This window comes from Octodon degus, unplaced genomic scaffold (assembly GCF_000260255.1).
Source record: "Octodon degus isolate 3935 unplaced genomic scaffold, OctDeg1.0 scaffold00267, whole genome shotgun sequence".
NCBI classification, from domain to species: Eukaryota; Metazoa; Chordata; class Mammalia; order Rodentia; family Octodontidae; genus Octodon; species Octodon degus.
The window spans coordinates 1,702,262-1,713,892 of record NW_004524843.1 but is presented as its reverse complement, the minus strand read 5'-3'; the positions used below and the strand labels follow the sequence as shown (position 1 = coordinate 1,713,892).

The 11,631-nt window shown below is 37.3% G+C and overlaps 1 protein-coding gene across 6 annotated transcripts in view; it reads right to left on the bottom strand.

Annotated features, from left to right (window-relative positions):
* Scn9a (sodium voltage-gated channel alpha subunit 9) overlaps positions 1 to 11,631 on the bottom strand; it is a 112,795-nt gene that overhangs the window by 17,289 nt on the left and 83,875 nt on the right. For 3 of the 6 annotated variants that reach the window (XM_023706630.1, XM_023706631.1, XM_023706632.1), the window contains exons 20-23: positions 8,672 to 8,794; positions 4,004 to 4,285; positions 3,284 to 3,341; positions 2,284 to 2,417 (exon numbers count right to left, since the gene is read on the bottom strand). In XM_023706630.1, coding sequence (XP_023562398.1) covers positions 2,284 to 2,417; positions 3,284 to 3,341; positions 4,004 to 4,285; positions 8,672 to 8,794 — 597 coding nt within the window. Of the gene's footprint in view, positions 1 to 2,283; positions 2,422 to 3,283; positions 3,342 to 4,003; positions 4,286 to 8,671; positions 8,795 to 11,631 lie in introns of all 6 variants that reach the window. The other 3 variants (XM_004646391.1, XM_023706633.1, XM_023706634.1) reach the window with 2 other exon arrangements.

The window sequence follows — 11,631 nt, the reverse complement described above, 5'->3', positions numbered from 1 at the left end:
TAAGTGGCTGCTTCAACAAAGCAGTCAGGCTCAGGTTGCTGTGGTTCGATCCCCACAACTCAAGCCAGCCAAACCTGCCCTGAAGGCATTCGGAGCAAAAACAACAACAACCAAAAACTTTGCTGAGTGGCAGTAATCCAATAAGGCTGGCCGCCTATCAGAATGTGATACTGTGTCCATGTTGCATCACACATTGGTTTAGACTGCAGTTCTGGAGTTACATTATCATTGTTTAAATCCCAACTCTGTTGTCCTTAAGCAAATTTTTAATCTCCTTAATGACAAATCACCTTGTTATATATAGTGCAAGTGCATTATTAATGTTTGAGAGGATCGATTGAGATACTGCACGCTGAGCACTCAGCACGATGCTGGCAGCAAGCACCCAGTGCATGCGCACTGTATCGGTGCGTGTATCTCTGATATGAAGGTTTGAAATGTGAAATGTGTCATTGCTGACACACTACCACAAGAGGAAAATTGTTGACATAGGTAGCGCTGACATTGCAGACACATTAGTATATAAGTCCTGAGTGCGTAGCATAAATACATTTTATGTTTAGTAATCACACTAAAAATATTGTATACAATTACCTATTGTAAGACATATCTATGCATCCTACAGTATGTTCATGTAGAGATGCCAAGATATCCCATTATTTATAAAAGTATTTCAAAATCCAAATCTATCTGAAATTCAGAGCATTCTGGTCCTGAGCATCTTTGGGTAAATAATACTCAATTGAGAACAGTTACTGTTAACTTGTTAAATAAGGTTAAAATTGCTTTTTTATGTATTTAGTATGGGGTCTACAGGGTCTACAGGGTCTAACTATGTAGATCGGACTCATAGTGATTCTCCTGTTTTCAACCTCCCAAGTGCTGGGATTGCAGGAGGGCGCCACCATGCCCAGTCTCAATCGCACTTTCAGCATGCCCTGGGGGTGGGGAGGGGAAAGGTGGCGCTGGCCCAGCACACTGGGGATTGAACCCTGGCCACTGCGCTCTGCAGTCAATATTTTGGAAGGTAGCTATGCTCACCACTATACCACGATGCCTCCTTGTGGTTGATATTTTGGATTGAATTGTCATCTCAAGAAGATATGCTAAAGACCTAGTACTAGAACCTCATTTGGAAAATCTATTTTCCAAGGTACAATTAAGGCTAGGTCATACTGGACTAGAAGGGGTCCTTAGTCCATCACAATTGGGGTTCTTATTAGCAAGGGGAAACAAATGCATGTGATCACAGACGCTTGTGTTGTACTGCCATGAATCGAGGGTCATCGGGCTGTCCCATGCTGGGAGATTAAAGAAAGGAGCCTTCCCTAGAGGTTTTGAAACAAGCATGACTCCACCAAGCTGTTGAATTTGGACTTCTATCTTTGAGATCTTTGAGAGAATATCTTGCTGTTTTAAGCCATTTGATCTGTAGCACTTTGACAGCCTTAAGACAGTAATGCAGTCAATGCGGAGGGAAGGAAATAAATGTCTCAGGAAAGTGCTTGATTTAAAAGATTCAGCAAAACATTTTGCATGTGTGACTACATGTGGTACTAGGGCCTGAAGCGCAGGCCTTCCCACTGAGCTATATCCCCAGTCCTTTTTCACTTTTATTTTGAGAGAGTGCCTTGCAAAGTTACTGAGCTTCTCAGGCTGAGCTGCAATTTTTGAACCTGTTGCTTCAGCCTCCCAGACTGCTGGGATCTTAGGTATGTGTCGCTTTTTATGGCTAACACATCTCAATTTTCATTATCTGTATCATCTTCTTCTGCCATTAAATAAATGCTGTGAGCTCAGGAGTCATATAGTATATTATTTTACCCAAGAACAAGACCAATACATGACACACAGAATGGTGGCTTAGAAAAACACAAAATAACTACTTATGAAATATGTTTTGGACAAGTAATTCGTGAGTTTTTCTTAATTATTCAATCCTCTAAGTGATATTGGGAAAAATGTAATTGTTGATAGAGTGAGTAAAATAGCTGTCACTTATAAAGTTATTATCTGTATAAAATAGAAAATATGAAGCCTATTTGTAATTATATACTTGACCTATCTTTTCAAAAATAAATGAAATTCTAATGAAATGACTAATTGAAGCTAATTTTTTTTGGGGGGGTGGGTACCAGGGATTGAACTCAGGATCCTGCGCTTGCCAGGTAGGTGCTTATTCTACTGAGATATCTCCCCAGCCCTTGAAGTTAAATTTAAAGAGTTGGGAAAATAATTGTTCATTTCCTTTCAGTACATTAAAGGAAACACTTGAATACTTATCTTCTTTTTCTGTTGGTTGAAATTATCTATGATGACACCAATGAATAAATTCAGAGTGAAGAACGACCCGAAGATGATAAAGATGACAAAATAAATGTACATGTAGAGGTTGTATTCATATTTGGGCTGCTGGTCTACCTATAAAATTGAGAAAAGCAGTGTGTTCACAATAAAACTCATCATTTCCATATTTTCAAGATGTGGCAGAATAATCCTAAGCATGTGGCCCTAGGCAAACTCTGTATTTTAAAAGCTATAGCATTACTGTGGCTTAAACTAGCTGTTTTTTTAAATTCAATATTAAGCAAATACTTAATAGATGAGTTCTGCAGATGATTTCAACAGACCTGTTCATATATAGTATTGTTCACAGGTTGGTAGGATTATTTAGTAAATAACAACCTAACATATTTTTTCTAGAAAGACTTGTAAAGAAAGAATTCCATATTTATTAAATTTTATTACTTTTTGCTTGGCTATAAAAGTATCTTCTCTATATTTCATGATGATGTGAGCTAGCTAATAATCTTTAAATTTCCTTAGCATGTAATTTACTTCACATAGACTCTTCCAATTTACTTAATAATATAAAGCAGGAAAACCCATAAAAATATTTCTTTTTTATTGCAAAGCATTAATGTTTACTGAGCATTTATTATGGCCAGCTTATTCTAAGTATTCCATGAGTACATTCTTACTGGATCCTCATTAACAACCTTATGTGGCCGGCACTGGGTTATTTTCCTTTCACAGAAGAACAGGTGAAGGATGCGGAAGAGAAAGTGCTGTGGTAAAGGTCAGCCTTAGAGCTTGGAGGCTGCAGTGGAGCCACAGCGTGCATCAGGCTCTGTTTCCAAGGCTGAACTCATGCCACGGGGCCCCTTTCAGCTTCACTGTATTTGCAAATGCCAAGGCTTCCATGGCACTATAGTTTAAAACACTGAACCAAACTAAGGAGATTTTCAAAATTCTAAGTTTTAATGGAAATGTTGATCAATACTTACATTAACAGAATCAACTGCTGCATACATAATATCCATCCATCCCTTAAAAGTGGCCTGTAAATATCACATTTATAGAATCAGAATGTGAGGCTTATTTTCTGAAATTATTATCATAAATGTAGTTTAGACTATTTAGCCTTTCAGCATTTATTATATAATGTTAAACTAGGAAGTTTTGCTGTATGTCAAAATACCAATTTAATATAAAGATGCTTTTGGAAAAAGAACAGATTCTTAAATCACATTTGAAGTCTTAGTTTTAATTATTTCCAAATTCTTATAATTGACTGTGAATTTTGAATATGTATTTTTGTTTTTTCTCAAGAGAAGAGAATTTTATGAGTATGGGAAGAAATAGTTTTCCTCCTTTTAGAGGATTTTCTTTTATCAGTGGGAGCCTTTCTCATTCCCCTGTAGGGTAGTAGGAAGCCCACTGTGACTATTTTTGAAGCAATATTCAGAAAGGGCAATGTAGATATTCAAGCAACATCAAATGGTTAATCATGGCTTAATATCTCAGTTGCAGTAAACTTAGGCTTCATAACCTTGTTCATACTCACATAGTCTCAAAAAGATAAACTTGAGTTTAGAAGTCAAGTAGTACTTTCTCTTTAATAGAGAATATTTACTTTTTATTTATTCTAGAAAATATTTAAGTCATGCCCAAGAAAATTGTTTCATTGTACAGCCCAGTCTTTATGCAAAGAGACACTTACAACTTGAAGCAAAGACAGGTAACCAAGCCCAACGTTATCAAAGTTCACTTTCAGGTTTTTCCACCGCACGTCAGTAGTGCCATTCATAAGGGCAAAGCACTCAGAGCGGTTCTGAACTTTAGCTTGCAGAAACCGTGAGCCGTCTGTGGTGTTGACACACTCGTAGAACTTGCCAGCAAACAAGTTTACGCCCATGATGCTAAATATTAGCCAGAATATGAGACACACCAGGAGCACATTCATGATGGAAGGAATTGCACCGATGAGTGCATTCACAACCACCTCGTGTTAAACAGAAAGAAATCAACAAGTAAGATTAGTTTGAATAAAAAAGGTTATATACACAACATCAATGCAGGTTAACAAAATTAGAAAGGCGCCTCTGAATACTTAAGCCTCAGAATCAACTAACTGACATGTATGTATTGTGTGCCTCTTGCATTCTCAGTAGAAGGCAAAGAAAACAAATTGTGATATGAGCCCTGAGATCAACAAATTCCCAAATTAAAGGATGAACACAGTAAAATTATTAGCCAAAACACAAGACCAAGTGAACAGATGACAATACAGTTTAAACAGACAAACGTCTCAAAAATCCAGAAACCTGATATTGATAATGTAAAGTCATAAAATCTGTGCATTTTTAGAAAAGGGAAAAGTATATAAATGATAAAAAGAAATTAGATGTACATTTAAAGTCTTATGACCCTAGAATTATTAGTTACAAAGATTCCCCTGGACTGGAAAAGAATTAGTATATATTAGGTGTGGTGAAGACTAGAAGTTTTACTAGTTTGTACTCTTTGGATTTAAGTGGTTCGAAAAAACGAGAGTAATCTTGTACTTACTATTCTAAAGTGAGAATTTTTTTTTTTAAATACTTGGTCAAGGGCCAGCCAAATAGCTCAGTGGAATAAAGCATCTGCGAGCAGGTGCAGGGGCCTGGGATTAAATCCCCAAGCCTGCTGTGCTGGCGCCGTCCCCAGGGCTTGCTGAGACTGCAATTGAGACTGGGCATGGTGGTACATGCCTGTAATCCCAGCTGTAAGCAGGTGGATCACTATGAGTCCGATCTAGTAGGGTGACCCTGAGCATCCTGTAGATCTTTCCCCCAAAATAAATAAATAAATAAATATTTGGTCTAATATAGGTAGTGCTTTTCTCAGTTAAAACAAAATGAGCCATAGTTTATCTTTACTGTGTTTCTTATTTTTGCTATCCTGCATTTCCTCCACTATTTATCACCAGGAATTTTACCACTTCAATTTTCCTCCACAGCAACTTCTGTAGTATTTGTACTCTCCGGATTTGTTGAATGAATCCATCCTACAAAACCTACAAATCTTTTAACAATTTAGTTCTAGTCCCCCCAAATGTGTTAAAGGTTAATTTGCTAGGAAAATAGCACTGTGGTCCCTCTGTCTTTACCTAACATGTTAAGCAGGTTCTCCAGACACTTCCAAATGGGGAAAATGGGAATTGCTCACCATCTGTAACGTGGTCTAAAACAGAGGTTGGCACACATGTACTTAAGTATTCTTAACCTATGTGAGATTTCTGATCTCTATTGCAATTACTCATCTATGCTATTGTAGCCATAGGTCATATGTAAGTGGGCAGTGTTGTTTTCTAGTCTAACTTCCTTTGCAAAATATAATCAATTTACTTGTGTTTATGCTTTATTCTGGAGATATGATGAACTTTCATCAAATCCTTACAATGAGCATGACCTCCTAAAAGGTGGAAGAAACCAAGACTAGAGATTGGGCCACAGTTCTTCACCACACCTGTCCTCTGATTCTTATTTCCTGCTCTCTCAGTATGTTTATCATCGAAGCATGCAGATCCTTCTAGTCATTTCTCCCAAACACCTGGAACACACAGGTGTTTCTCCTGAACACCTGTGCATCTGTCAATCATGCAGTATCTGTGCTTTGAAACTCTACCTGCCTGTGGTTTGGGACTTAACGCTCTCAGTCATGGCTCCAACATCGACTCAGTGAGCTTTCTCTAACTTCAGGCAGCACTTCCTGTTCTGTACTATTCTTGTTGCACCCTGTACTTCTTATTTAACAACAGGCAGCACAGAATACTGTTTCTGTGTCTTTCTGTTCTGTGGCAGTTGGCTCCATTCCCTTTTGGGGGACACATTTATCATTATGCTATGGGCTTTCATGCACAAGAGGTCACAGGCAGAGTTAAAAAGTCTAATAATAATGGAGCTACTTGCTGTCACTCAGTTGAGACATAAGTAAGGAGAGTCAGTAAGCTTAAAGGGCCTGAGCATTCCAAGGACACTTAGCACGAAATGCTTCACATGCAGCATTTGATTTTTTTTCTCTAAAATAACCCCTCCAGGCAAAGGCATATTCCTTCCACATGCTTAGCAAACGTAAGTAAACATTTTTTCAACTTAATGTAAGTAAATATTTTTTATCCTCAAAAATATATTAAAACACTTTCTTAAATCATATTTGTCAGTATTGCAGATAAAGAACAAACAGTGAATAGTATAAACTTATATACTGGCTTAATCACCAAAGAAGTATGTTAAAGGACAAATACATTTTCTGTCTATGAAAAAACAGTACACCATTCCTCAAATACTTGGCTCAACCACTAGCTCTGGATAGAATATAACAGTCTACTAATGATCGAAACATTAACAGCAACAATTCCAATACCGTATTTCTGCATATAACAAAATGTCTATTTTTATTCTTATACAGAATTTATAAATTTTACTTATTAGTTTTTTATAATCATGGTCTGTTATATTTGTGAGCCATATTAACTGATACATTAAGAAGCAGAGTTTATAGTCAGACTTAGATTAGCTAGGCTGACAATGAGAATCTGCTAGGCTTAAAGATTTCTACATTCACATGTGGCTAGGTAAAGCTCAGATTTCTGAGCCCATGTTTCTGACTTACTATAGTGTGCAGTTGGGCCCAGGAATTTGAAATCCCAGTAAATTCTCAGATGATGCTGACAGGTGGTCAGTAACTACATTTAGATAATCAACAGACTAAACTAATCTCCATAGTTGCTGAGTGACAATTGTTAGTGAAGCAATTAAAGAAAAAGTAAAATATAGTATGGTAAAAGTTCTGGGTATCTGATCTTAAAGGAATGATGTGCTGTCATGCTTGGTCTTGGGTGGACAAGGAACATTCAGAGTAAGATGAAAAGTAAGTAGGTGTGTGCCTGCCCAGCTGATGCGGATGAGTTGGGGTGGAGACACAGGAGCAAGCAATCCAGGCTGGGGGCAAGATAGAGGCCATGACAAAGCAGGTGGAAATCTGAAGGGGAAAACATTTCAGTAATGTGCCCACAAATGGGGATATAGACTAATTATAGAGAATACAGCCATCGTCCTCCATGTGTTATGAAGAAGAAATTGTGATTTAATACAGCCTTTAAACCTGGGTTGGAGCCAGCCACATGGTGCCTGCCTGTAAGCTCAGCCCCCTAGAGGTTGAGTGAGGAGGATCACTCCAGTTTGAGGCCCACCTTGGCTACATAGTGAAGTAGCCCAGGAAAAATACACAGGGACACTCTATCTCAAAAACATAGAACTGAAATAGTCATGCCACAGTGATATATGTACACCTACGTCTATAGCCGCATTGTTTGTCATAGCTACATCTTGGAAACAACCTAAATGCCCACCAGCAGAGGAACGGATAAAAAAGATGTATTTTTATACATCAGATTATTATTCAGCTATAAAAAAGATACATTCAGGGCTTTTCTAGATAAATGGATGCAACAATGGAGACTGTACTGGTAAGTGAAATAAACCAGACCCACATGTGCAAACATCATACTGTCTTGCTAATGTGAGAAACTGAAAGTTGCTTTAGACACTGTGAAAGGGAAAATATCTGTTCAATTGGAAGGAAAAACTGGGAGGAGGAAAAGAGCAAAAGAAATAAGTGGAAAAGATAAATTTATGTATATATACAGGATAGTGTTTTTTTTTTTCTATTTTGCATTCTTTAAAAAATAAAAACACCTGGTTCCGCCAAAAAAAATAAATAAATAAATAAAAACAACAAATGTCTAGATTGGTGGCAGCTGTTAATCTGTTTCAGCTAAAAAAAAAAAACAAAACAAAAACAAAAACAAAAAAAAACAACTGTTTCAGCTTGTTCGTCTCTAGTAAATGTGTGTCTAGTAAAAAAGGCACATGAAACTCTTAATTTTCTTTAAATGCAATTTGACATAACTTCACTTATTTTGAAACACTAGTTTAAGGAGGAAATTTGCTGGCTACCCATTGTAGCTCCCTCAGTAAATATTGTTTCAGCACCTGATATAGACAAGTCTTTGATTTATAAATTAAGTGGTTACTTTATGACTAAAAGTGATCTCTGCTCTTGAATTTCTAGTAGAGGGCAAAGTCACTGGATAATTCAATTACCTAAAAGTTTCATGTACAGGAAATATTGATTATTCCTTTATTAAATAATATGCAATGAAATACTGCATGTGTATGTATATTTGTACTTATTACAGTCCATGTATATAAATGTATCATGTATCATATATGCATGTGTGCATACGTACATTTATATAAACATTCCATAACTACTACATACCATTTTTTCACATTTTGTGCACCAGTGAAAATAACAGTATATCAGTAATTTCAATGTTTCTTACCCTCATTCCTTCAAACCTAGATAAGGCTCTTAGAGGTCGTAAAGCTCTAAGTGTTCGAAGAGACTTAATGGGCCCAAGGTCTGAGTAGCCAAGAGTGTTAGCAACTAAAGTAACTAAAGAAACCTGTAAAAAAAAAAATAACATTTTCATTAATTATTGCAAACAAAGTCTAAAGCATCAAGAGGAAAATCAATTCCAAAGATCACTAAGAGAAGCTCAGCAGGTCCCATGGGCAAGATGTAGCTTTCTAAAACATATTTCCAGCAATCTTAGCCAAAATAAGAAATCACAGAGGGAAGTTGTTTATTATAGTCAAATATAAGGGTCTGCGAGATAGCTCAGTCGTATAAACCACTCCTTAGGCAAACGCAGGCACCAGGGTTTGATTTTTTGCACCACATGCCAGGCCGGCCTGGCCCCCAGGGGGTTAAGAAGGCCACTGAGACCAGGTGTGGTGGTTCAAGCCTGTAATCCCAGTGCTGGGGAAGCTGAAAACAAAAGGATCACTATGAGTCTGAGCTGCATAGTGAGACCCTGTACCAAATATACACAAACAAAAACAAATATCAATAATATATATGGTTTTTCACATTTTTGTAATCTATGATTGTATACTTGCTTATAAACTTCAAGGTGTAACTAGAGGAACTAGCAAATGTTCAAATGAAATAAGCACATGGCACAGCAAAATGCGATTCTAAATTTGTCATAATGTGTGGTATTAACTCAATTTAAGCATGATTATAAATTGTACAAAGAATCAGTCTGAAGATTCATAGTTTAGAGATAATGAAAATTTCTGAGTAAGATTATTTCTGTCTTTCAATAACTCAAGATTAGCACTGTTACTTTTTTAACCAAAAAATGTCTCCCAAAGGTCCGTATGTTCAGAGGTGGGGCTTTTGGAAGGAGATCAAGCTATTGATGAGTTCCTAGCTGATGTTCTGGTAGGAGGTGTGGTCTACTTTGTAAAAGGGAGTGACTGGGCGCTGACCTGGAAGGTAAATTCTGGCTCAGCCTCTTCCTGTTTCTGAGCCTCCTGCAGTTCTCTGCTTCTGGCCCCAGGAGGTGAACTGCAGTCCTTGGCCACGCCCTTCTCTCACACTGCCTCTGCCTTGGGGTATTGGACCATGGACCCAAACCTCTGAAACCCTGAGCTAAAACAACTCTCCCCTCCTTTAAGTTCTAAGTGTACCACTGCTGGAAAAGTGACATAGACAGCAAAGATCCACCCTGTAATACTAATGAAAGCAATTCTCAGCTATGTAGAACAGAGAATGAGAGTAGGTAGTTGTACTGGCCTCATTGTAAACATATTTAGGGAAGAATTTTATCATAGTGCCCAGACCATGACCATAACCAGTCATGCTTCAGTAATGTGTGCTCTTATGGAAAATGATCTCAAAAGAAAGAACATGGTCAGGAAGGAAATCAATCTACATTTTGATAATCAGAACAATGAATTCAAATTTCAGTGTCTTTAGATTAGGATATGTGGGTGAGTCAGCCACGTTCAAAATATCCATTTATTTCAGAGTGTGTAGCAGGAGACAATGTGTAAGAAAAGCATCTGTAATATATTTACTGTGAACTGAGGTAGTGATGAAGAGATTCATGTTTTCCAGGAAGGAAGAGAATCTATCTATCTATCTATCTATCTATCTATCTATCTATCTATCTATCTATCTATATTAGGGAAGGATCTACAGGGTATTCAGGGTCTCACTACTAAATTGGACTCATTGTGATCCGCCTGTTTACAGCCTCCCAAGACCTGGGATTACAGGCATGAGCCCCCATGCCCAGTCTCAACCGCTGTCTCAGTGTGCCCCTGTGCCTGCTTGCAGGTGTTTTAATCTGCAAAGCTATTTGTCCAGCCCTGAAGAGGAACATTTGAGATACAACTTCCTTTATTTAAGTTTTAAGAAGTAAAAAAATTTCAGTACTTATAAGTTCACGGCTGCTGCTATTGAAGACAAGTAAATTGTTCTGTGAAGTAGAAGGTACTGATATGGATGTTTTCATGTATTTACTCTAGAATATCCCACTAAGCATAGCTATAATTAGTCTTTCTTTTTATCTTTACAACTGGCAGAACTAATGGCACCACTTAATATTCTTAAATTCACTCAGTCATTTAGGTCCATTATCTACCACTTAAGAGCACTTAGAACACAAGTATGCTCTCTTTTTAGTCAATAAAAATTTAGTTTTTAAGTATCTTACAATTATTTGGAATAGTCCATAAGGAAGCAGCAGACCAATTCTTCTAGCAAATGTTAAGTGATAGTGGATATAATTAATGAATATTATAATTAATGAATATAATTAAAGCTACAATATAATCTGTATCCAAAGTTACATATGTATTTATTCATATATGCATGTAGCTAGTTAATTATGCATGCATTGATACATACACAAATATATGTCTATACTGATGAATGATGCTTAACCATGTGAGTTTCAAATACAGTAATAAAAAATCCTGCAGAAATAATGATATATTGTCTGAATAGCAAATCAAATAGCAAATCAAAACAGTAAATGTGAAACTTGAATAAGCACTGAAATAACCAGCAAGGTTTGTTACAACAGTGTGCTGGGTTCCCACCTATTGGTCCCAAGTCTTGGCTCAAGATCACATTTTGAGAAGAAGTGCTCCAAATAAGGGTCGTGATCTGTGTGTGTGTGTGGGGGGGGAGGCTTCACAGTGGCCTCAGTGGCATGTGCCTGCACTTCCAGCAACTTGGGAGGCCAGTGCAAGAGAATTTCAAATTCTGAGGAAAATGAAACCCTGCTGCAAAGCAAGCAAGCAAGCAAGCAAATGGACAAACAGATATGGAAATTCAAACCCTTCTCCAAATCTGCACCTTTAGATTTTCATTTCTATCAGCAAGACTATAGTGTGAAGTTCTTGCGTTATAGAAATGTTACATATGCCTATGCATGTCTGTTTG